At 42.6% G+C, this 27,240-nt stretch overlaps 1 protein-coding gene across 1 annotated transcript; it reads right to left on the bottom strand.

Annotated features, from left to right (window-relative positions):
• Positions 1-4,047: 4,047 nt before the first annotated feature.
• Positions 4,048-25,842, bottom strand: LOC306943975 (uncharacterized protein). The gene is made up of 6 exons (XM_079530558.1): positions 25,409-25,842; positions 23,074-23,333; positions 18,552-18,584; positions 10,451-10,523; positions 7,877-7,993; positions 4,048-6,361 (listed from the first exon to the last, which is right to left on the bottom strand). Exons 1-6 carry the CDS (start codon positions 25,722-25,724, stop codon positions 5,415-5,417), a joined length of 1,746 nt encoding a protein of 581 aa, XP_079386684.1. The 5' UTR covers positions 25,725-25,842; the 3' UTR covers positions 4,048-5,414.
• Between the last annotated feature and the right edge of the window lie 1,398 nt (positions 25,843-27,240).

The following is a 27,240-nucleotide window of genomic DNA, read 5'->3' on the forward strand; positions in this document are numbered from 1 at the left end:
TCGTATGGCGGTGTTGCGCATTGCTTCACAACGTTTGAGTCGCGATGCCATGAGCTTGTGGATTGTTTGTTTTCGGCACACGACACTGTTGTACCACAAAGTAAATCTTGCAGAACGTGCACACAACACATCAATATACATTACCTGCCAGGCTGCCAAGTCTCGACAATACCATCACTGGTGGGCTAGTTTCTAAATTGTAGTTGCTTATTTGGGCTTGCTTCCTAATGTTGTTTAAACCAGTGATTCTTACACATTTCCATGGGCTTGTTTTCATAGACCTGGCTTGATTATTTCCCTCACACAATTTGGCAACACTGCTACAGTTGCTCCTGCATGGGTCCTAGGCTGCAAACTGGCCCAGGCCCGGCTCTAGAACCGATGTCCTCCGAATGGAAGTGGAAGAACAAGGGTTTTAGATATCTTAGATTAAACGAGTGGCTCCGACGCTGCTCTGACGTCAGAGACACTCTTCCGTGTTCCTTCCTTACCGCTGCATTCCTCGCATTGTTTACATCATGGAGTCTGCAGGAACACCAGTGAGTGAGCGCTCCATGGACTCGACTCGTTTCTTTTCCTGACTAACACTAATCATGTGAGGAATATGAGAAGTGTAAGATCACAATAAATGGCATTACAGCAGTGCTGTGAAACATCTGGCCCAGTCTGTGACCAGTTTGGAGGGAGGGAGGCATTATTGAACTATATTTTCCAACGTTGAAAAGTGAATTTGAAAGGAACTGACATGTTCCTCCAAATGTTTACAGTTGGGGGTTTTGATAGCATGCCTTGAAAAAGACGTTTATTAAAACGCCAAACAAACAACAAAAAAGATGGGGCCACCATGGCATGGCAGCCAAATTTATAGACCCACATTTATGCTATGTTATAGCCATGTTTTCTCAATGTACTCGGATGAAGTCATGTTTCATACTGTATACTAAATACTACCACGATTCATCAAAACAGTACTAAGACAATTACTGTAAATAACTTTATACGAGTACCTCTGTGCGACTCCTTTTCGCTGGCGGAGGTTCAGCGGCCTCTGCTTGTTCCTCCAGGTTGATAGAAGGAACCGCGGTGGTCGACAGCACGGCTCCAGGCTTTCTACCACCCATAAGACGGTACCTCGTCATGTCGCCCCGTTCAAACTCCTCCGGTTGGAAGTGCAGACTACACACACGCTCATTCTGTAGCTCCATGAGTGGCGTGTTCTCGTTGTACTTCGGGTTCCTGATTGCTCTGACCCATTCCCTGCAACGCTCTGGGTCGTTGACTGGGAATTTGAAAGAGCTAACTTCACCAGAATGATCCCTCCGCTTCCGAGCTGTACAGTGTGGTACCGCGCAACGGCGACACACTGACATGATTACACTTCCAAATTCACAGAATTAGCGTATCGACCACTGTCACGTGACAGTGTGTATTTAATTTTCAACAGATCTTATACGTTAGTTTTAGGCTACTATAAAATAGTATAGCCTACTTACTTTAGCAGAGAAACAGCAGCGAGGGATTAGTTTAGCAGAGCTAGCACAACTGTTGTTGTGACTGTGAGCAGTGTTGCCAGAAATGTCTATATAGACTATATATTGACTATATAGAAGTGTCTATCTGTTGATGAATTGAACATGGTGGACCCTCTTGTAAACAAGTGTAATGCTTAATTGGGTCGTCCACTCACAGTTAACAGTCTTTGTATTGAGTTTGTGCTTGAAATGTACTGCAATTCTGCAAACTGTTGATACATATTTCAATCAATCAATCAAAATGTGAGAGAAATAAGAAGTTTGAGTGAAGCTCTGGGTTGTCCACTTTGTGTCTCAGCTTGAAAGGGACAGACTGTCCCTCAAAACGACCAAAGTGGTTCAAGTTCAACTTTAGCTAGAAAACGTCTGTTCACTTAGTTGTAATTTTTTTCTCCCTGGAAATAAAAACGTCTGGGTTTCCGAGGCTAGTAAATGGACGGACTCTAGACTGTACTCGAGGCTAGCTTAGCATTATCGTTAGCTCACAATAAATCAATCGGTCTTTGATCTTCGCGTGTAAATTCCTCCCGTTTTCACAACTTTACACAGACTGTCGTGCACTCGTGCAAAGACAATCTCATCCCAGACACAAAGTTACACAAAGGTTTGTGCACTGCAAACTTACATTATAAAACGTTGACGTTCTGTGTTCGTTAAGCTGTTTGTCTCTCTGGTTCACAACGGACGTGGTGGTCCGGATGTTGGGATATTGGGACTACCTTTTATTTATGCAGAGCCTCGGTTGCGATGGGCGCTGATGGGACGCTTGTTTTACAGCGCCGGCTACTACTAGTAGGGCGGTGTTATATAACCTCACATGCGGACATGCCTAAACCTAACCCTAACATCAGTAAACCTATGCCTAAACCTAACCCTAACCTGTAAAACAAGCGCCACCCTCAGCGACCATCGGCTCCCAGGCTCTGCGAAAAAGGTCATCCCGTTGAATGTTACTTACGGTGAACGATCTCTTCAAAATCTGAGTATCCTCAAACTGAATCCATTGAAAAACTATTAATTTGCTCATTTAAACTATAGCATTACAATAACGGGCGTGGACTGGAAGGACACAGGACAAGTGATGTGAATTACTCTCTCTACATAAACACATTTAGAATGTAGGCTATAATGTTATAATTGTACAGTTATTTGTTGAAACTTCAAACTGATGAAGATGCTGTATTGCTGTAGTGATGGAACGAACATGTGTGCAGTGCACTATGCAGTGCAGTACCTTTGCTTTGTCACAAGATGGCACAATGTCCTAACATTCCGCAGCAGTGTGTCATTTATGGTGAAAGGGGAGCTAAATGTTTTTCCTTTTCTTCCTTGGCTTGAGTGCGTGTGTGCCTCATGGAAGAAAAAAAAAGCTATTCTACAAGCTGCAGCAAGAAGTGATATCTGCTATTTTGGAATTAGCCAAAGTATGCTATAAAATAATGGTTTAAGTGGTTAAAATGTAAAATGACACTTTCCCGGTATTAATGGCTTAATGAAAATAATTAAACCGTTCAACTGTTCTGAAACTTTGTAAATTAATTTGCAAAAAAATAATATACATATATTCCCCGGTTCGGGGTGGAACCCCGAAATATGTTGAGGTCTGGCAAACCTGTCTGGATTGAAGATGTTCTTCCGCCCACTGTTATGAGAAGAAGCAGAACAAATATTGTTTCGGTCATGTTTTGACAGATCAGCTGATTCAAATGAAAGGTATAATGAGATGGAGGTTTACAAATACGCATAATGTGACTGGGTGGGGGGAACATAAACACACACTTCCTTGGCCAACCCCATTTGATTTGATTATTTACACAAACAAATCTTAAACAAAACAAAAAGATAAAACAAAGGAACAATTGATACAATATAAACTCCTCACAGAAAGTTTGGAAACTTAACTTTAAGATTATTTCCCTTTACCTTGGTATTGTATTTTATACCGTTTTAATTGTTGATTTGTCACCTTTACAACGATGTAGGCCTACAGCTTGTAAGGACAAGGCCTATTCGTGGAATGAGCAACACAGCTAAACATGTGGGTAGTGCCTCCAATAAATTGGCAAATTGTTTGGTATTCAGCCTTGTTTGGAGTTTCTAATAGTTGATTGGATGATTGCCCTCTCCCACAGTAACAAGGAAACACTAAACTAAAAACACAGATTGGCCATTTTTACACTTTATTAATGTTACACTACGTCTGGAATATCCATATGCACTCACAACAGAAAGAACAAAAAAATAATTATAAAACAGACAATAGAGGTATTTGCACACAGTACATGTTTTTTTGCTGCATTTTGCAGACACGAAATCCGCACAAAATGAAGAAAACGTCATGCAAAACATCCTTGCACACAGAGTGCGATTCGTATTATTTATATCCGTAGCAATGTTTTCGCAGAACGAAATGGAGCGGAGCAGAAGCAGCGAGGATGATCCCCTGATCCATCATTATTTTTGAAAAGGTTTAATGTACACAGTGGGTCCCTGCTTCACTGTGTGTGTGTGTGTGTGTGTGTGTGCGTGTGTGTGTGTGCGTGTGTGTGTGTGTGTGTGTGTGTGTGTGTGTGTGTGTGTGTGTGTGTGTGCGCGCATGCGTGTGTTCTGCCTATTTTCACACCCACTCAGGCTTTTCATGTAGCAAGTACTTCAACTTCTCAGCGGAGATCATGTTGGTCTGGAAGGACACAGCACTGCTCAAAGGGTGAAAGACCATCTAGCTATGTCAAAGACAGCTTGACAATCACAACTTGTCAATCACAAGCCAGCTTGTTATTTGACAGTGTGATTGACTTTACGTGAGGTCGATTATTATTTTTCTGTGCTCCAACCAATATTCGCTCCGATATTCGTACCAACAAATACAGGCTGTGTGCAAATACCTTAGCAGTCCTGTGTTTTATTTTTTAATTTGTATTTATTTTTGTTTTATTTATGTTGTGAAGTACAGATGTTATGAACACATGCACCGTCCTTAACACAGGGACGTGCAGAGTGTGAGAGAGGCAGGGGCTGAAATCCCGTAAGAGGGCACTTTTGGACAAAAATAGTGAAAATAGCAGATCTACAAGCTCACAACGCGTTGCGCTAGAGCTTGTAAGGCACAACCCAGCACTCTTTAGCTAGTGGAGATGCGGTGTACGACATGGATTTCTAAACAAATTTGTTCAACGCAAAATACTGTGTTCAAGTTCAGGAGACTTCGGGAAAAAAAGCAATTCTCCTGAATGGTGCTTCAATGTGGTGGTGCTTCCATGCCAATGGTGCTTCCATGCCAATGGTGCTTCCATGCCAATGGTGGCATGGAAAAGAGCGGCATTTGCATTTCTTTCACCATAGTAAATGCTGCATTCGTGGTCTGGAAAGGGCAGTTGTTTTACAGACGCGTAAAAGGGCAGGGGCTGAAGCCCCCTTTGATGTCTATGTGTGCACGTCCCTGCCTTAACATTACTAAACAGACTCCTCCAAGCAGGCTTTATGTAATTATTGGAAGTGTAGTGAAGCGTAGTATGCCTGCAAAGGGTTGCCCCGTGAACAATGGTCCTGTAAACGACTTAATTTCTATCAATTAAACACCATGTGAAGCCTTGAATTCATGGAGATTTGTTTTTTTTTATTTGTCAAATTCCTGAGCCATAAGCAAAAAAAACTAAACAATCATGGGGAGTGAAATTGATAGAAAATTGGTAATTATCTGGGTTAACTACTCCTTTAAATAAATATAATATGTTGATAGAATCTGATGTTGTAGTAGTTCTACAGTTAAAAAACTGTCTCAATATCATAATTAAATATTGTTCAGCCATTGATTGACATTGATTTAATTAAAGTTCCAGACAGTGTGTGGGACCTATTTCTATCTATCCTTGGATGTGTGCCTCAGCCTTCTCCTAAAAGTTCAGCCCCAGTATGAATGATCATGTGCCTCTTCAGATAAGACTGTTTGCTGAATCTTTTTTTACAAACGGCACAGGGCAAGGACTTTTCGCCTGTGTGAATCATCATGTGCTTTTTTAGATCACTCCATTGACAACAGCCTTGGTTACAAACCGTGCAATGGAAGGTGTATTCCCCCGTATGGATCATCATGTGCAGCTTCAGATTGAGTTTTTTAGGGAATCTTTTGTCACACACGGTACACTGGAAGGGCTTTTCCCCTGTATGAGTCCTCATGTGTGCTTTAAGAGCACCACTTACACAAAACCCTCTGCCACAAACCGTACAACTAAAGGGCTTTTCCCCTGTGTGAGCCCTTGTGTGTCTTTCTAGAAACCCCTTTGTGAAAAAACCTTTTCCACAAACCTCACAAGTAAAGGCAAAGGGCTTTACACCTGTATGAGTCATCATGTGTGTTGTCAGCCTATTCCTAGCTATACAGCCTTTCCCACAAATTGTACAAGTAAAGGGCTTTTCTCCTGTATGAGTCATCATGTGTGTTTTTAGTCCACTCCTATCTACACAGCCTTTGCCACAAACTGTACACGTTAAGGGGTATTGGCCTGTATGCATGAGTGCGTGCTTCCTCAGATTTCCCTTTGCAGCAAACACTTTGTTGCAAACTGTACAACTAAAGTTTTTCTTTTCTTCAGCATCTTCACTCTTGTCTGCGAGTGATGTCACCATTGGCCCATCTGGTCCCTGGGATAGCGTTCCCTGTTCCTCTTCATTCTGTGGAGACTTCGGTTCCTCCTTGACCAGACCGGGGCTTTTCTTCTGCTGTTCCTCTTTATTCTGTGGACACTCTGGTTCCTCCTGGACCAGATTGGGGCTTTTCTCCTGCTGTTCAGGTGTAACCTCCTCTTTACACGCGGGATGGTGCAGCGCATCTAGGCGAAAGATGATGTGAGAGAAAAACATTAAATGCTTGAACATTAACCGAAATAGACTGGTGCCCGGCTGGCGAGAACAGAGTCGGTGACGATGGAAGTTGGAGATCCATACCCCACCCAGCTATGCCATACCCGTTGTGCCCGTGTCAGAGTACCCGTTCCACTCATCCCTTTTATGCCCATATATGGAGATTTCTTTATCTGTCTCTCTGTGTCCCCTTTCTTTTCTATATATGGAGTTCTGTGTCAGGCATGGCCAAATATGAAGTGTTGTGATGTCAGAACAGGCCATGTCTGATCACCAGCCAGAGTGTTATTTGGTAGACGTAGAAATTCGACCCGCTTGAACCGTAAGTAGCAATCGGCCATTTTCGTGCCACAGTGGATCCCCTTCGCGTCAGAAGCGCTAATATTCTAACCGCGAAGTCGCGCTGATTTTTTTTATTGAGCTCCTAACATCGTCCCTCACCTCATATCTAATCACCTCAATCTGAGTTTAAATTCAGAGAAAAAGGTCGCGCTTATAATGAGAGATACCTAGCGACGGGGGATCAACTATATGGTAAATATCAGCGATACATTTCTGAATCAATAGTAATAAAAACAAATCTCGTCTCCTGGGTCCTTGGCATAGCTGGGTTTAATAATACCTAAACACGAGGAATCTCGTACTTGGCATCAAACGAGTTTTAATGTATTTCCCATGCAGAGTTTCGTCTTTTGTTTTTCCATTGTACCTGTAAATAAATGCTCCATTTCTGTTTATTCTCATTATCAGCTACAATCATAATTTACCAATACACTTGTTCTTACATTTTTGTCCCACGATTTTTGTAACCCATTTTTTCACCCAGTGTCACTGAGCAGCTGAGACGAATAATACAGGGAAATAATACAAGTTCGATATAATACAAGAGAATGACAGCTTGGAAAGGCGACAGTAACTTTTATTTTGGTATAAGAGGCAAACTAATGTTTATGCCGTTTGCTTTGATGGACGTACGCCGTAATATGATTTGATTTGGGTGTGTGGTATTATACCGTACTTATTATTTCCAACCACGGAGTAACATCGCACGTCCTGGCGTCTCGGAGGACAGTCTGGTCAGAGCCATATGGGGCAAGATGGGCAGTGTCGTTACCATGTCTATGCTCGGATGTAAAATAGAATCATGCTGTGGAAGGAACATGTTATTCTAACCAGTTGGCTGGCCAGGGGGAGGCAGTATAGCGACCAGGATTACTGCATTTTTGGGAGAACATGAACACTCCACACAGAAAGGCCCTTGCCAACCCACCTAAGTGAGAGAACACACTCCCAGTGGGAATCGAACCCAGGACCTTCTAGCTGTGAGGAAATCAGTCATGGCGACTAAGAACTTTAGTAAATTAAATATTATATAATAAAACAATGTTAAACAAGATAATATAATGTGATGTATTACTGAAAGGCTGATAAGATGATGAGCCCTACAACACAACAGAAAAAGGGAAAGAAATGTTGAAACTCACTGGGATCCTGGTGGTCTTCAATTTCAACTATTTCAAATAGTTCCTGGTTAATAGAAATGGTCCTGGCAGGCACTGCAGAACTCATCTTCGCCTGCAGGCTGGACTCCACAGACTGGTCTGGAAAGAAGGAATAGAATAAAGATGAATTAATTAAATAAGCCTCTGTCATCTTTCACAGAGGTTATGTGGCAGGGCAGGGCTACAAGATGGAAGATGCACATATTTACAGACAGATAGAGACGTCCGAATCAATGTCAGGACCTTCGCAGCTGAACGCAACACTCTCAAACAACTCTAGGCACAACACAATGATTGTACAGATTGACAGTAGAACAATATTGCTAGGAACTAGAGATATTGAAATATATTGAAATTATGTCCGATCTCCGGTTATTTGCAGGGTCATATCGGCCGATTCAGATACTGATTACATTACATTACATTATATTGAACTCATTGCTGAATTAAAAAAAATTACAATTTTGTTTTGCTGGTGAAAGTAGATGGTAAGCTCCCCTAACGCACTAACAGCTGACGCTCTTAAAGGAGAATTCCATGCTAGAAGGCTTTCTTACCTTTATTTGTAGTTGTTACGTCCCCACCAAAGAGTTACAGGTGTTATTTTGTGCAAAAGTGCATTATTGGCTATTTCCCCTAATATAAGCCCTCAATGGGGGTTGAGTTTTTGTGCTAATTCGCTTATTTCCATTGAAATAAATAGTAAAGTGTGCCGCTCGGGATACTATTTACATTATGAAGAGAGGATATATACAAAATATATTGATTTTTGAGCGATGGAAATAAGCGAATTAGCAAAACACCCCATAGCCCCATTCAATTAATGCAATTCATTGAGGGCTTATATTAGGGGAAATAGCCAATAATGCACTTTTTCACAAAATAACATCTGGACCTCTTTGGTGGGGACGTAACAACTACAAATAAAGGTAAGAAAGCCTTCTAGCATGGAATTCTCCTTTAAAGTCCTTTAAAGACAGAGACAGGCAGACTGGCTGCTCAGCGAGTACTAAGCCACTACTTTACACTCTAACTGTACTATTTAGAGTACAATTTGATACCGATATGGCATGCTTATGGCTGATTTTGATATGCTACCGATTCTATCGTTCTACCTCTGCTAGGAACGATGCCTGTGTGCAGACATAACACTAACACCTAAAGCTAAAGCAAGCAGAACGTGTGGGATTCGCAAGGAAGTGGATAAATACATCAAATGAAACACTAAAGCAGCATATAACAACATACCAGGACTGGATAAATACATCAAATGAAACACTAAAGCAGCACATAACAACATACCAGGACTGTGGATAAATACATCAAATGAAACACTAAAGCAGCACATAACAACATACCAGGACTGTGGATAAATACATCAAATGAAACACTAAAGCAGCACATAACAACATACCAGGACTGTGTATAAATACATCAGATGAAACACTAAAGCAGCACATACCAGGACTGTGGATAAATACATCAAATGAAACACTAAAGCAGCATATAACAACATACCAGGACTGTGGATAAATACATCAAATGAAACACTAAAGCAGCATATAACAACATACCAGGACTGTGGATAAATACATCAAATGAAACACTAAAGCAGCATATAACAACATAGCAGGACTGTGGATAAATACATCAAATGAAACACTAAAGCAGCATATAACAACATACCAGGACTGTGGATAAATACATCAAATGAAACACTAAAGCAGCATATAACAACATACCAGGACTGTGGATAAATACATCAAATGAAACACTAAAGCAGCATATAACAACATACCAGGACTGTGGATAAATACATCAAATGAAACACTAAAGCAGCATATAACAACATACCAGGACTGTGGATAAATACATCAAATGAAACACTAAAGCAGCATATAACATACCAGGACTGTGGATAAATACATCAAATGAAACACTAAAGCAGCATATAACAACATACCAGGACTGTGGATAAATACATCAAATGAAACACTAAAGCAGCATATAACAACATACCAGGACTGTGGATAAATACATCAAATGAAACACTAAAGCAGCATATAACATACCAGGACTGTGGATAAATACATCAAATGAAACACTAAAGCAGCATATAACAACATACCAGGACTGGATAAATACATCAAATGAAACACTAAAGCAGCATATAACAACATACCAGGACTGTGGATAAATACATCAAATGAAACACTAAAGCAGCATATAACATACCAGGACTGTGGATAAATACATCAAATGAAACACTAAAGCAGCATATAACATACCAGGACTGTGGATAAATACATCAAATGAAACACTAAAGCAGCATATAACATACCAGGACTGTGGATAAATACATCAAATGAAACACTAAAGCAGCATATAACATACCAGGACTGTGGATAAATACATCAAATGAAACACTAAAGCAGCATATAACATACCAGGACTGTGGATAAATACATCAAATGAAACACTAAAGCAGCATATAACATACCAGGACTGTGGATAAATACATCAAATGAAACACTAAAGCAGCATATAACAACATACCAGGACTGTGCGACCTGCTGTCTGGTTTCAACCCAGTGGCCTGCAGGTGTTCAACAGAGGCTGCGTCCTGGGTCTATAACACACAATGTGAAATAAAAATATCACAATTATTGTTATTATGATTTGCTACAACACAGAGCCTTATCCTAAACGCCAGTGTGATGACGACACTGGAGCTACGTTAAAATATTAACACATTAAAAGCATCTGTATCATTTTACAATTTACAATTTAGGCATTTAGCAGACGCTCTTAATCCAGAGCGATTTACATTAAGCAAGAACAAAAAGCATGGGAATACAAAAGTATTTATCATGAAACGAAACAAAACAGAACGTAACAGTGAAATATCTATATAATATAAACTATACAATATAAACTATACATATAAACTATACATATATACTATGCTATACATATGTACTATGAAGTGCTATGACTACATACAATGCAAGTATAGTGCTGTCTACATGACATGCTATAAGTCTGTATCAAATGCTATCTAAGTCTAAAAAAAGTGCTATCTAAGGGGGTAGGGTAAGTGCTATGGGCCATGATGGAGTCTGAAAAGGTGGGTTTTCAGACTACGGCGGAAGATAGGGAGTGATGCTGCAGTTCTGATTGCAACGGGAAGTGCATTCCACAGTTTTGGAGCAGATTGTAGTGTTGGCTATTAAAAAAAAATCAGACCCGTCTGAAGTGAGTGGTACTGTACTGTACTATACTGTACTGTACTGTACTGTACTGTACTGTACTGTACTGTACAAGCCCTCCTCCCTGGCCTGTGTGTGTCTGTGTGTTAGGCTGTGCAACAGTGACAATCTTTGAATATATGCTATTATAGCGTATACAAAATCGTACGTGAATATTTGTAACTTAAATATTTGCTTTTGGGGTGGTCCCTGGAACAACATATTTTCAGATGGGGGTCCGGGGCCAAATACAGATACATTTGGGGGTCCTTGACATGAAAACAATTGAGTTCCACCAAAATATTTTTTCAGAAAACTGATTTTAGAAGACATTTGTATGCTCGATGCTCCGGCCACCAAACGGCCTGGCCAATCAGCGGCAGCTAGAGGCGGGATCAAGGCATACACAGTCCTGCCTTGATCCCGCCTCTAGCTGCCGCTGATTGGCCAGGCCGTTTGGTGGCCGGAGCATAGAGACACACGGGGACTACAAATTTCACGCCCCCAAATGAGACAGCGTCCCCACTTCTGGTCCGTTGGCACGGATACTGCAGGCCAGCCCATAGAAGTCCATTAAAATTCAACTGTAGTTAGCCTACTTTTAAAATAATATGAAATTAACTGAAGACTATATTGATTTGAATAAAAATATGTTTCCAAATGTATGAAGTGTCTTTGTCAACATATATTGTTGTTTTCTCAATAGAGGATGTATTTCACATTTAATTTACCACTTGAATGAGTTACCCATAATGTTAACGGAGCAGAGGGGAGACGGCAGACAGAGAACCTGTCGCTTTTACGGGACGTCACTGCCTTTACGAGGCTACGAGCGCCGACTTTGAAGAGTGGAATTCTCAATATACATCCCGATCCCGACTGACTTTGTTATTCATGTCTATATTTTGAACATGTCACAGGCTTACTATATATGTTCTACCTACCACGGAGCTCCGACGGTGTGTTTTACCGCTGTCAACTTGTTGTATAATTAACTTTGCTGAATAGTGAATTCTCCAGATGAGTATTAATAATAGTCTTGCAAGATGCTGTTTAGATCATTTTCAACAAATACATAGCATATAAACGAAATACAACAAATATATCAGGGTATTGAAAACCGTATATACCGTATATACCGTGCGACCACTTTGACTTGAGATTTACAATGCTAGCACTTTTCACAAACTGATGGAGTATATTATAGTACATTGTAGGATGTATATTGAGATGGCAGGTATGTGACATTGAAAAGGACAAATTAAACATATGGGACACTTTATTAGAACACAAAAAAAATCGCTATAGCCTCAGTAATGAACCAGTGAAATTAAGGTATTTTATGATGCCTCTCATTAGGGATTGCATTGGCAGCTGCAGTACACAGTTGAAACGGACCAGAAGTGGGGCCGCTGTCTCATTTGGGGGCGTGAAATTTGTAGTCCCCGTGTGTCTCTATCGAGTCTGCCTGAGAGTTCCCAGATGGGAGCAGGAGGGGGAGAACCCTGTGTACTCTCTGCTGCCCCATCTGGCGGAGTCAGGTTAGGCCGCTTCAGGACTTCCCTATATTCACACCTCAAAACAACTTGTTCATGCTGCTAACACTGCCCGTACTGCTGTTTACTTCTGACCCCTGTCCAAGTCACTGTACTGTACTGTAATATGCTTGTCCAGAGAGAGTTGGGGGAGTGGGTGGGAGAGGAAGAGCAAGCTAACTGTATCTGTACATGTCTGTATTGTCTATTGTGCACTGTCTATTTGTGTAACTGCACTGTACTGTATGTAATGTTTTCCGTGTGTATGGGACCCCCTCTAAACTGCACTGTACTGTACTGTATGTAATGTTTTCCCTGTGTACGGGACCGTCACGGTAGTGAAGACAACAAGAAGTGGTGGAAAGGATACCGATGACATAAAGCAGTAGGAGAGGAGTGGCGAATATAATCGCATATACGTGTCGCATTTCGCCGGTGAAATATTTCAAATATTTCCGGGTCGCTCATTTGCGTCGCATCGCTAATTCGCCAATGTGTGTAATTTCATTTGCATCGCATCGCTAATTCACCAATGTGTAAAATGATCTTTAGACTAAGACTAAATCAGAATTTGCTGTCAAAATGAACACTATTCACAAACACAGGTTTCATGCACGGCGAATGTAAACAGATCAACGTAACTCCCTTGATTTGTACTTCTGCCATGTTTCAGTCTCACCCAGTGGCTGAAGTCTGAACCAGCTGCAGTCAGTGATGTTTTTGGCAGCAAATTTTGATTTTAGTTTTAGTCATAGTCTCTTACATTTTAGTCACCCGGAATGTTTTAGTGTTAGTCTAGTTTTAGTCAACTAAATATCATAAGATCTAAAGTGTGTATTGGGGCCTTGGCTGATCTACAAGCTGAACTTGTAGATCAGCTATTTTCAGCATGCAACCAAGTGTAAAATAACTTCTCTTGTCCACTAGTCCCTTCCTAACATTTTAGTCTAGTTTTTATTTGTTGACTAAATTGTCAATATATTTAGTTTTAGTCATCATAGCTTAGTTTTTATTTAGTTTTCGTCAGTGAAAAACATTTTTCGTCTTAGTTTAGTCGACAGAATCAACACTGGCTGCAGTTAAACAGCCTGGGAGTACAGATAGCTGGGAGGGAATTGCACGTGACAAGTTTTTGATTTTTGGCATGGTGTTAGGTATGGGCATAAGGGTTTCGGGGGAAAGAAACATCGTAGACGACTTGGGCTCGCCCCCTTGGTCCGTTTGCAATTAATCCAATATTAAAGATGGAGTGCCACGATTTTTTCCCACCCTAAAACATAATCATCAGGTATTATTATAATATAAGGAGGAATAACTTTTTCCAAAAAGTGTACATTTGTTAAAATCATGCTTTTGTGTGGACATGCCCACCAGTTCATTAAGTTTGCCTGGTTTGCCTGGTGGGTGGTGATCCACCTGAACTGAAGCCGCACCCACAGCTGTAGTTGTATGATAAAGGGGGAGGGGTTAGGGGAGAGGATGATAGTGTGATGTCACTATATTACTGTTTATTTCATTGGCCCATTTGACTGTCAAGGGTTCAGCCTCCAGGAAGAAACCCCAAATACAAAGTTAATACACCATTGCACATAAAAACAACTCCAGGGTGTCTAATGAAGTACTGTCACCTCATTGACATTGACATTGATTCGTTTGGGCCTGATGCCATGACGACACATTGAGGTTAGACAACACACTCCATATTTGGGCGTCTCTGCATTGGGAAGTCTTTATGTGATGTCAGAGCTCACTCCAGATGAAGAAGAGGCCAGTTTGTTGACACTGGGTCGTCATAGTTACCCAATATGTTCTATCATGGTTGTCATGGTTACCCCTGCTGCTCGTCTGACATCATGCACTCCATATTTAGGCATGGCTGATTTGGAACTCCATATTTGGTCATGGCTGACTCACGGTGATGTCAGCCAGTACACACAGCTGAACAGTATAAAAGCAGCAGCCTTCCCTCAACAAATCCACTATTGATTGAATTAACACGTCAGGCGAGAGGAATGGAGAATGTGTTGAGTAAACAGCTGGTGGTCTCTGCCACCGAGACCGAGCTCCGTGTACAACTGGGTGACGAGAAGAAGCAGCAGGAACCGGACCGAGCCGACGCCCCACAAGCCGTGGAAGCAGCGTGTCAGTGTTCAGTGTGCGAGATGCAGCGGCTCTCCGACTCTCTGGAGAGCAGGGAAGAGCAGCTGCGGGACGCCAGGCGCCACCTCGCCCTGGCACTGGAGGAGAGGGACCGGGCGGAGAGGGAGAAGAGCGACCTGCGGAGGCGGGCCGAAGAGGCAGAGAGGCTGCGGCGCCACGAGATGGACGCGAAGGACGGCCACATCGAAGAGCTGAAGGACGAGCTCATCCTGGCCATGCAGACTCTGGCCACACTGACCAAGGAGGTGCCCAAGCGGCCCTCCTGGAAGAGCAGGGAAGTGAGACGACAGGCCGCGGAGGCTAAGAAGCAAGCGTACCTCCAGCTATGTTCTCAGATGGACAGGCTTGGGGCCAAGCGGCTCCTCTCCCCGGCCTCCACGCCATCAGAAGCCACGATGAACGGCGGTCGGGAGAGGGCGGTGCAGCTTGAAGACCCGCCCCTCCTCCTCGACGCGGCCGTGGTCAGCCAGAGCGTACAGAACCTGGTGTTGTACGCTGACGACGTGGAAGAAATACAGATAAATCGGACTCCTAGCAGAGAAGAAGACGCACACCAGGTGTGTATGGTCGAGCGCCGCCAAGAGGCTCCGCCCAGTCGCCGACGTACGATATCCAGCTGGATAACTTCTTATAGGAAGTAATAATAATTGACTTATAGCAGACTTATAGCATTCTATGTGGACAGCACTAGAATAGCATTTTAGACATAGCACTTTAAAGTATATATGCATAGTTTCTTTATATAGATATTCCACTGTTACGTTCTTAGCTTAAGCATGTTTCATGATAACTACTTTTTTATGTAAGCGATGTATTGCCATGCTTTTTGTTCTTGCTTAATGTAAATCGCTCTGGATTAAGAAATTGTAAATTGTAAATAATAATACCCTGAAGAAGGCATTTTGTGCAGAAACAAATAGTGTTTTGCGTGACTACGAGCTGTGCAACCTCTTGTTTTATTTTTCAAGTATACCCAATAGTAACAGAAGCCATTGAAAAAAATCTCTTATTTGGGGTTTCAACCATATACTATTACTGACCTACCTTAATATTGGATTCATTGCAAACGGACCACTAGGGGGCAAGCCTAAGGGCCGATTCATACTCCTATTTTACCGCTGTTTCGGCGCTGTAGTGCCGAAATGATTTCGGCTCATCAGAGATTTTCAGTAGCACCGAAGAGCCGACTTTAGGACGGTCCCGACTCCCCGCCCCCCCGAACCTCAAATGACGTCACATTGTAGGCTCTACAGCGCCGAACCGACTTTTATTCGGCTCTAAAATACGAGTATGAATCGGCCCTAAGTCGTCTGCGATGTTTTTTTTTCCTCACAAACCTTATGCCCATACCTAAAACCATGCCAAAAATCAAAAACTTTTCACCAAGTGCACAATCTTGATTATTGAACTAGTAACCATAACAACCAGGACTCATTCAAACACATTAACTAGTAACTATGGCGACCCACTGTAAACAAACGCATTTAGTGTGACCGCCACCAGCTGTGTCCAACTTTTGCCCGTATATGGAGTCATCAGTACATGCCCATATATGGAGATTGCTGATGTCATCAGTACATGCCCATATATGGGCATGCCCCTTTTGTGCCCATATGTATTATCCTGTTTTACAAATGGAAATGATGCCAGTTGTGGACGGAAGAGGACTGATATGAGTCTTCTAATTCAGTGGTTCCCAAAGTGGGGTCCGCGGACCCCCAGGGGTCCATGACACATAGCCAGAGGGGGTCCACGAAATAATTCAGATTTATTTTATTTTTTTGCCAGTGAATTATTGTATGTGATATGTGATCTTACTATAATCACAGTAATCCTTAATCATATTCCATCATTCAAGGGCCTTTGGATAGAAATGAAACAGACTCCATGAAGTCACTTTGTGAATGTCTGACTGTGACCAGCTGATTGATGCATCATCAAGGAAGGAAATTATGTTTCTGCACTGTCAAATATGTCTACATCTATTCTAAGATAGCATCTTAAATAAATGTTGTGAAAATGTGTTGTGACTTTGATTGAAAAGTTTTATTACAAATAGTTCCAATGGCATCTAAATGTAAGGTTGCAAATATGCTTATCGGTGTTGCGAGGATGAGGGGTTAACCTGGGGGTACCTGGGCCAACAAGGTTTGGGAAATCCTGTTCTAATTGGCCCCGGCCCGATCACATGACACGTGCGTGCGTCTCCATGCTGTGCATGTTCTTATGTTTTCTTCAGTTTTTGAAAGCGGACAGTTTAAGGGCCCCAGACGGAGATCACCGTCAAGTTCAAGTGCACGGTCAGTTGCCCGAGATGGAGATTGATAAAAACGACGGAGATTAATGATATCAAAACCGGTCGCATCGCTCCACAGCCTAGGAGCGCTTGTTGCCCAATCATCGGTGTTGCACAACAGTCGAAACATCGAAAATGTTCCCTGCCCGTTTAGCGGACGACAACGAAAATCTTAAAACGTTCATAACTAGCGATCTAAATCATCCCGTCTAATTATGAAAAAATATCCTGTGTTAGACGGCGCTCCGCGGTCCAGAAGTCGCTAGTCGCGATAGATTTATTATTACCTCCCGTTGTTGTCGATCGACTCTAGAGTGGTGTGGCTATTGTTAGCTGCTACACAGACATTCACAACAACTTCCGGTCCGCCGGTAAAAGTGGTCCGGGCACTATAAGTGATGGGCACATTTTATTAATGGATTAAATAGGCCCGAGCCCTCAAGGTGTTGAGACTCGCTCCCTCCGTCTTAAACATCTACTTCTCTTCATTCAGAGGCGTTCATATTGCAACCTCGACACAGCATCAGTCATGTAACGATGGGATAAACAGCCACGGTATTGACAACGTGAAATTTACGAGCTGCCTATATTTTTTATGTATTATTTCATATGATGCGCAACTCCGCTCGCACGCGACGGCCAGTCACATAATATAATCCAATTTCACATTAACAGCCCTGTTTTCATTAAAGCATCAGCTGCTGTAGCCTACATGGGCAACGCGTTTCCTACCTGCTGCTGAAAAAAAAACCATTATATATATATCCCTTGGCTGCCGCCTATAGGTCTGCCCTGTCCATCGGTCGACCCCAACGGGTCCGTTTGTTTCCACCGTGGGCCGCCAGAATTATGTTTCGGCCATGCGCCATCCATTCCACACAAATATAAACAGCTGATTCAAAAACGCCCAGAAAAAACGACTACGATCATGTCTCAATCAAAAGAGCTATGTACTAGAATACTGTTGATGCTGCTGCAAAACCTTCAAAAGGTGTTTTGTTTACGTGCAAATGATTTCAAAAGTGGCAGGCAGGCAGAGACTCTGGGCCACTATACTGCTACTAGTGCTGCACGATTCTTGCTCAAATGTGATGATTCTCATTCTCATTTTTTCCCCATGAAATTATGTATTGTCTAATTTGTCTTTAGTCTGTAGTTGCTGATAACATTTACTACATTCAAAATGGGGCACCTGGAGCCAACTACTGTGGCTTTAAACAGACAACATCAAAGTGCTCGACTTAAACCTCTCATAAAGTATCTCTCTTGTAGCAAAAACAGAGTACCTAAAATGAACTGGATAGCCAACTAGTGCTGCAAGATTCTTGCTCAAATTTAGAAATGAGATCGCATAGGTGTCTGAATCTATATCTCTATGTTCAATTAATTGTACAAAATCTTTTAGACAGGCTACTCACCTCAGTGGTAATTAGCCTGGAAACCAGATGAATCTGCCAGTGAAAAAAAAGGAAAAGAAAAAAGAAAGAAAAATTAGTCCTCATGGAATAAAGCAAAATAAAATCTCAAGACTGAAAATGTTATGATGATGTTTTAGGTCGACCAGCTGAAGAAATCACACATTTGAGGCATCAAGGTTATGACATTTCTGAGACCATTCATGTTTCTGGAAGATTCTGGAAGAAAAACTCGTATTCTATATGTTTGATCACTCTTTCATCTTAAAATGACTAGGCAAATGACCGAAGATAGCCAATCTACAAGCTCACAACACGTCACAGCGCGACGTGGTGTGAGTTTGCAGCTCACAGTGCAGCTCAAAACAGAGTCTCTTCACCAAAAATAGCCGAACTCACAACGTGAGCTTGTAGATCGGCAAATGTTCTATGGTTAAACGTCATGTAAAATAAAAAGTTCTGTCCTAAATGGTAACAGTTATTTTCCTCATGGCTTATTAGATCAAAGAGGGAAGATTCACATATTTACGTAGCGTAATACGACATAACATTTCTTTTCTTTTTTATATAATTTTTATCCCACGAATTTGTAACCCATTTTTCCACCCCTGTGTCAATTATCTAATGTGATCCTGGGCTCTACACACCCTCCGCCAACCTGTGGAGAGCAAGCCCCCAGTAAGGCTATCCAACGTTGAAGCTGCCACTACCTACTGGCAAAATGTGGAATTGCAGCACTTTCATGGAGGTGGACGGACGTTCATGACGTCACGTGCGTAAGCCCGGACCTCAAATTTGAAGTCCGGGCTAGGCTAGGCTAAACTTCCGCTCGCTCGAGCCATTGAGTTATAATTATACTTCCGGCAGTCTTCCGGGTGCTTCAAAACGCCACTGAGCAACTTCTATTGAAATGAATAGCGGGCGGGGGGGTGGGGGGCTAACGGATAGAGACCGGTTTGGTCTCTATCCTTTTATTACTCTATGGGGGAGAGCAACAGACTTGAACTCATGCTTCCTTTATGCCCGAGTGTCCAAGTCGCTCCTTTACACTCCCTGGTTGGACATAGCACATGGAAGGAACACGTTATCCCAACCAGTTCCTTTCCCCCCCTGGACACGCCGCCAGTGCCCACAGCGTCCCGAGCGGGAATCGAACCCAGGACCTTCTAAGTTCTAGCTGTGAGGCGACAGCACTACCGACTGTAACCCTATAAAATAACAATGTTATTCAGGCGGTGCCGTGGATGATAACGTTATTTACAGAGGTTTGAGAACCTCTGTACTACAGTGCTCAGCCCCTAGCCGCAATTCTAGATCTAGTCAAGTCAAGTCAATGTGATTTATAAAGCACATTTAAAAACAGACCAAAGTGCTGTACACCAAGAGAAACAAAAAACTAAATATAAACTTGCAAAAAACATCACCTATTTATATATAACACATCACGATTATAAAAAAAACATCAGAAAACACATAGTAGGGGGCGGGGCAGCAAGTACAGAAAATAAAGGCATCAATACAATAAAGAATTATGGCATCGGGTAAAAAAGAAACGGTCCAACCAATTGAGAATTTAAAAGGCCTGGGAGAATAGGCGTGTCTTCAGTCTGCTTTTAAAAATGTCCAATGAGGTGGTATCTGTTTTGCAATACCAACCCTTGACAGCCCATCCATCCAAACAGAGAAGTCAAATCACCGTCTGATTGCATTAAACAACATGATTAACCCATTTAGACCTGAGGCCAATTAAAATAAAATAAAATCCTATGTTTCTGTCAGTGGTGCTCATCTAAAAATGTTGTTTCAGGGACCTCCCAGAAGCAAAGATTTAAGAAACGTTTGCTCTGAAAGAATATATATTCAAAGATTTGCGCCACATTGTCACGATTTTTCAAAAATAACAAGCTCATAGTGTGGCACTCGCTTGTAGCTTGTAGATCTGCTATTTTAGCTATTTCTCAATAGCTAAAGTATAACAGAATGCTTAAAACACCAAAAGGGGTTCCCGTCCTCCTGAATGGGTTAAACTCACCAACATTCAGTATTTTAGCTGTGACGTGAGCGCGAGCACGTGAGATACTTCCGGGTCCTACTTTTGTCTTGCTTTTGTGTCCCCATAGAGTTATACTGTGACGCTCCGTCAGACTAAATCTGAGACGAAAACAACCACGAAAGTCTAATTTCACCGCTTTCCTCGCAACAACAAAGCTGCGCTGCTCTCCCAAATCTGGCTGTGACAGGCCGTCTGCCCCACACGGAATACTATCGCCATTTTATTTCATTGTGTCAACTAAATCCTCATTAATGCAACATACTCAAGCCTGCAAACATTCTAAATATGCCCCCAAAATATTTTACTGAGCAAATTGACTGTTACCACCTTCAATAATAATGATAATAATAGTCTTTATTGTCTCCACATCATATTTGTTTTTGTCATGGAAACTTGTACAAAACATTAATAATTCTACTTGAGTTGGAAGCATTAAGACCCATTTTAACCCTCAATGGCTTCCTTTCTGAAAAATAAAGTCATTGTAAAAAAAATCACGCGTTTAGATATTCTATTTACAATGAGATGCGGACGGGAGCTGGTGCCACTTGGACCCGGACGTAACGTAGCACTACAAAATGACGTCGGACTTAAATACTGAATTGCAGCTGTACGGAAAGCTTGGATTATCCTCTTTGATTATCCTCTATCTGCCAAGTTCTTCCTTTGTTAAAATCCATCGTAGGCATGTTATGAGTTACTTTCTGTCAATACATTCCGTGCAGGTGTTTATTTTGTGTTGGAGTTTGCATGGCTGAGGGAAGTAGGGGTGCTGGGGGGGCTGTAGCACCCCCTCCCCCCAGGCACAGCCCCCCCTCGAACAGGAGAGAAAGGGAAAAAAAAGAGATTTAAATATGCTGTATCACAGTATTGGCACCTTATCCTGGTTAATTGCCTGTGTCAGTTCGTACATATATAACTTGCGTGTGGAGAGGGAAAGTAAAGGCCACGTTTGCGCGTGAAAATGCGCGAAAATGCGCGTGCATGATGCGCGTGCACGCGCATTTTTGCGGCGCGCGCTATGCGCGCGCACCCCCAGGTACACGTTCAGCCCCTGCTAGTGTAAAGTACTTCCCGCGGGCCTGGGAGTTTGGAGGCGCTCGTTGGAAATCACTCAACGGCCCTGCGTACCACCTTTTTCGAAATGTCACATAATGCAGGAGGCAGGACATTGGCGTTACTGAAAATGATTGAGCGCTTCCAATCTCACCCGGAATTTATTGACATAAAGTAAGATTCATGACATGTCTATGGCTGATTTTTTTATTAAACAAAAATTTGGCAGATACAAAGAGGATAATCCAAGCTTTCCGTACAGCTGCAATGTTGGTGAGTTTAACGTTGTTTAACACAATAAGATCAGACTTTTCTGTTTGGCTGTATGGGCTGTCAAGATAGCAAAAAATCACACCTGTGTGAAGTGAGTGGTGCAACTCCGTATGGGGGTCCGGAACGCGCCCAAGGGGCCGGCCCGGTTTCCGGCGAGCCGCCCCGGGTCCGAAATGGTTGGGAAATTACAAGAGTTACCGTGTGGGGGTCCCTCTACTGTATTGTACTACCGTACTGTCACCGCACTGTACTGGCACACCCGAAATCATCATATATACAGTTAATGTGCGTGCGTGCGTGCGTGCGTGCGTGCGTGTTAGGCTGCCCAACGGTGACACTTGGTTGTGAAAACCGACCAAACGCTATTTTCGTGCTCGGACAGACAGACAGACGGACACAGCCAGCCAGGGACCCAGACAAAGCCGTCTATAGCCCCCTTTTTGAAACTAGCTCCTCGCCACTCGCCCTACACACTTCCACTCGGTTTGAGCATAGATATATAAATAATAGAGACGGCACCGGAATCCCCCTCCCATCCACTTGCATTGCATTGTGTCTCGGTTATTTATATATCTATGCTCAAACCGAGTGGAAGTGTGTAGGGCGAGTGGCGAGGAGCTAGTTTCAAAAAGGGCCTAGGAGTGGTTGCACCACTCAAAAATGGCGTCCAAGTTGCGTGCGGCTAATCAGCCCCCACATACGGAACTCCTTCCAAATAGTTTACATACTAGAAGAGTAATCATATTCACAATAACAATTAGTATTTTCTGACCAAAGCCAAAGGGCAGTTTAGGCAAATTAGGGAAAGAATTACAAATGTGAAATTAGTTTGAAGTGAAGCCTGTAAAGGTGCGTTCAGACTTGGATGGTTAGAGCGGCGCGATTACATACAAGGTCTATGCAAAGACGAGAAGTTGCGCGAGCGCCGCAAACGGGTGGGGCGCGACCTGGCGCAGCACAAACGGGACGAACCGAGGCAAATATTTAAATATTAATATTTAAAGTCTGAATGCACCTTTAGCCTACAAAAATAATCACTAGTTTATACAGCATCCAAGTACATTATTCTCCAATTCTAATTCTGTCTACGTTTATGACGTATAGGAGTTTCATCGTTTAACGCCACGTCTGAAACAATCCTACCTCCGTAATAGTTGGCCGTGCAGAGGTTGTTGATGTGGTACGAGCAGGACTTGGCGGCTTCGGACATATTTTCGTCAAAGTCCTCTGCATTTTCTTGGGCGCAACTCGGGCTCGTTTATCTGGAGATTCAGATGATGATGATGATCCACGGCTAGACGGTGGTTGTTGTTCTGGACATTCAGATGGTGATGATCCATGGCTAGATGGCGGTGACGCCGAGGCAGACGACTCTGCTGGATTCGAACCAGTGTCGCCAGATTCTAAGAGAGAGAAATAAGCAACAGGGGTCTATGAAAACAAGCCCGATAGAAGCGACTATACAGGCCACACCATGAGCACTTTAAACCCAATCTGGGAACCCATCTGCAAAAAAAAAGAAAAAATAGCACCCTCTGCTGTTTGTTTTCTTTGAATTTTCCTCTGGGGGCGGGATCCAGTAGAATGTGTATAACAGGAAGTTGGCCCGTTTGGCCTGGCCTCAGCCCTTCACTTCCTGTGGTGTGCCTGTGTTTTCATTCCCCCCCATCAACAGTGTATACACATTGGTGTGGTTTGAGCTTTAGACACAGTGAGTAGACAAAAAGGTGTCATCTTATATTGAGCATCAGTGAAGATAACTAGGTTGAAAATTGGTGAAGTGGTCCTTTTATTTTAACAACACACATAGACCCCCTTTCCACCGGTTGGGAACCGGTTCAGTTCAGAACCAGTTTTTAGTCCATGAGCAAGACCTCCAAAATTGGAATGTTAATTATGAATCGAGTGGGCAAAACCATACTTATATTACATTGTTTATAGGATCAATATAAGTAAATTAATATATGATAACCCTTCCACAGTAGTAGCTTTTTCATATATATATATATTTTTGCATATTTTCCTATATAATGCCTAATTTGCATATTTAAAATTTTAAGATTTGGAAAACAATAAATCATTGTCTTTGTTTAAGTAATCAACTGGGGAAGTTTCATGGTGAAAACAATGTAATATAGGTATGGTTTTGCACACTCAATTCATTCCAATTTTGGAGCTCTGGCTCATGGACTAAGAACCAAAAAGAACTGAACCGGTTCCCAACCGCGTCCGAGCGATTCCCAAGCGCAAGTTGAATTTGGAGCGATGTGATTGGTTGTAGGAAGTAGGAAGCGCTGGGCTGTGTTTTGGACTGCACACAAGTGTTTATGCCTACTAGTACTCTATGACTAGTACTAACCCTATCTCTAACTCTAACCTAAACATAACCGCAAGTAGGGGAGCAACGCATCCCTCACCAACCTTAATCCAATCTTTTTAATGCACCCCTCACCAACCTTAATCCAAAAACTATTAACGTACCCCTCACCAACCTTAATCCAAAAACTATCAACGTACCCCTCACCAACCTTAATCCAAAAACTATTAACGTACCCCTCACCAACCTTAATCCAAAAACTATTAACGAACCCCTCACCAACCTTAATCCAAAAACTATTAAAAAGTCTGCGGTAGTAAAAGAGGTGGCGGCAGTGGGGCGCGAACGCGTGAAGCATGGTATTACAAGTCGGTGTAGTAATCCACTAGGCTAGCGAGGCAGCTGGCAGAATGGGGTTTTGTGTTTGTATTAGAAGGTGAGGTTCCGCCCGCGCGGGCGGCGCTTTCCTTGGCTACTAGTAGTAGGGCGGGGCGAAACGAGCGCTCCTTCCCTGAGAACCTGCTTGGGAATCCCCCGGACGCTTCCCAATCGGTGGAAAAGGGGCCATATTGTATGGGGGTCCCTGCCGGCATCAAATATTTTCAGATGGGGGTCTGCAGACATACAGGTCTACATGTTGGTAGAACCAATGGTTTAACTTTTAAGCCCATAAGCAACTTTAGAAACAAGCCCCCTACCAATATTTACAAGCAACTGTACAGGAAAAACTGCTACTTGCAGACAGTAGCTAATTACTTTGGTGGCAGGCAGCTAATGGCGATTGATTGATTGATTGATTGATTGCTTTATTCAGTTTGTAGAATGGGTAGAAAGTACAGGTCAATACAAAAACTGCTACTGCGAGGATATATCCAGGAAAAGCACTAAGACTTCTTTACATCAGGGTCCTCCATTTTCAATTCATCCGAACATTTAAAGACATACACTTCTATGAAGAAATATAAAGAAAGGGAAAACGTGTAGGCTACAGTATGGAAAAGGGGTGTCTTTTACATGGGCCAGTTTCGTGCTCTTTGAGAGCGGTTTTGAAGGAGTCTAGGGATTCATTCACACATTTCTTCACGGTTGTTGGTTAGGGGCGTTCCACATTTTACTTTAGTGGCATATGAGCCGATCCGAACGAATACAGAAATGTCGAACCATGGCCAGGTGGTGGTGGTGGTGATGCCGACTCGGCTGCTGGGTTGTTCGCGGCTCTCCTCTCGTCCTCCTCCCACCTCCTGAAGGCCGGCAGAGCGCCCTCCAGCCTCTTGATCAACGTCTCACATTTCACACAGGACCGAAAGGACCTGTGCACGGACAGGCTCAGAGTCAAGCCCAGCTCCACCAGTCTCTGGAAAATGTTCTTCTCCTTAATGTTGCTCTTCTCGAAGATCAGCTTGGAGTGGTGGATCTTCCCACTGTCGTTCCTGATGCGGTCGTTGCAGAAACGACAGTGATCGTTGACGTTAACCATTTCTCTCTGTCTCTGTTTTTCCTCTATAAACGTGTTTTTTTTATATTTGTCTTTACTCGACGCGACACAGCCCTGCTTTTGTTTACAACTTAACTTCTCACCGCTTCCGGCGCGTGTGTGTGACGTTACGTAGCGCTGCAGGCGGTGTTGCCAGATTCTGTGACAGAAACAAGCAACTCACGACTGTGAAAGCCAGCTGTGCCACCGGATTAGTGGCCATGTGGTTAGAGTGTCCGCCCTGACACCGAAAGGTCCGGGTTCGATCCCCGGCTGGGTCATTCATTGATTGATAGAATTTTGACAGTTTGTAGAATTACACTTTAGGTATTTAGCAGACGCTCTTAATCCAGAGCGATTTACAGTAAGCAAGAACAAATCATGATAATACATAAAATACATAAAAATAGTCATCAAGAATTATATGTTAGAATGGGGTACAGTTCATACAGAAACTGCTACTGTGAGGATATAACCAGGAAAAGCACCAAGACTTGTTTACATTAGGGTCCTCCATTTTCAATTCATCAGAACATTTAAAGACGTACAAATAGGCTATACACTGATCAACTTCTATGATTAAAAAAAATAAAGGAAATCATCATATCACATCTCTCTCTAGGTCTACAATGCCTGCTGTGAGCTTGTAGATCTGCTATTGTAAAAACAATCCTGGGGGAAAAGTGAAAATATTTAACACAAATCTTGTATTGGAGTTCCTGAGTATGTTAATACAAAATATAACCTATACAATCTGGAGCCTATGGTAGAGTATGTTAATATTATATAATAACTTATAGACAATCTGTACGTAGACGTAGAGTATAATTATGTTAATACAATATAACACGTTAAATGGTAAATGGTGCATTTATATAGCGCCTTTATCCAAGGTGCTTTACATAGATTGTGCATTACATTCATCCATTCACACACACATTCATACACCGATTGCGGCGGAAGCCATGCAAGGTACCAACCAGCACATCGGGATGAATTTGGGGTTCAGTGTCTTGCCCAAGGACACTTCGACATGTAGACAGGAGGAGCCGGGATTCGAGCCGCCGACCCATGGATCATTGGACGACCTGCTCTACCTCTTGAGCCATGCAGTCGCCCCACGTTGTAGCCTATTTGGTATCCCTGCTCTTATATGGATACATGGACACGACCTTTGTTACAATCCTGTTTCTGGTTTGACACGGAGGTTTTAAATGTCAGCAGTTTGCAGGAGAGCAGGGTTCGATCCAGAGAAATGAGAGTGCACTGAGGTTTTCACCAGCTCTCCCATGAACAAACCACAAATGGGAGAGGTGAGAAAAACTCCCTGGGTAGAAGAGGGAAGTTACAGTGCAGCCTTCAGCCCTTTCGTTTGCTAAGGCTATCAGGGGTCATCACCATGCATTATGGTGGGCGTTTATGTAAAAAAACAGACATACAAAAACGAGGGGACAATAATATTACCAGAAACACATGAAGAGATAGCCCTGAATGACCATGACAGGCCTGTAACTCTGAG

This window comes from Electrona antarctica (genome assembly GCF_951216825.1).
Source record: "Electrona antarctica genome assembly, chromosome: 19".
Classification (NCBI taxonomy): Eukaryota; Metazoa; Chordata; class Actinopteri; order Myctophiformes; family Myctophidae; genus Electrona; species Electrona antarctica.

Excerpts from the sequence above, each read along its gene's own strand:
- LOC306943975 (XM_079530558.1), bottom strand. The coding sequence starts at position 25,724 with ATGGTTAACGTCAACGATCACTGTCGTTTCTGCAACGACCGCATCAGG. Across the intron at positions 10,524-18,551 it reads CCAGGCTAATTACCACTGAG|ACCCAGGACGCAGCCTCTGT; the intron begins GTGAGTAGCCTG and ends TGTGTGTTATAG. Across the intron at positions 7,994-10,450 it reads CAGCAGGTCGCACAGTCCTG|ACCAGTCTGTGGAGTCCAGC; the intron begins GTATGTTGTTAT and ends CCTTCTTTCCAG.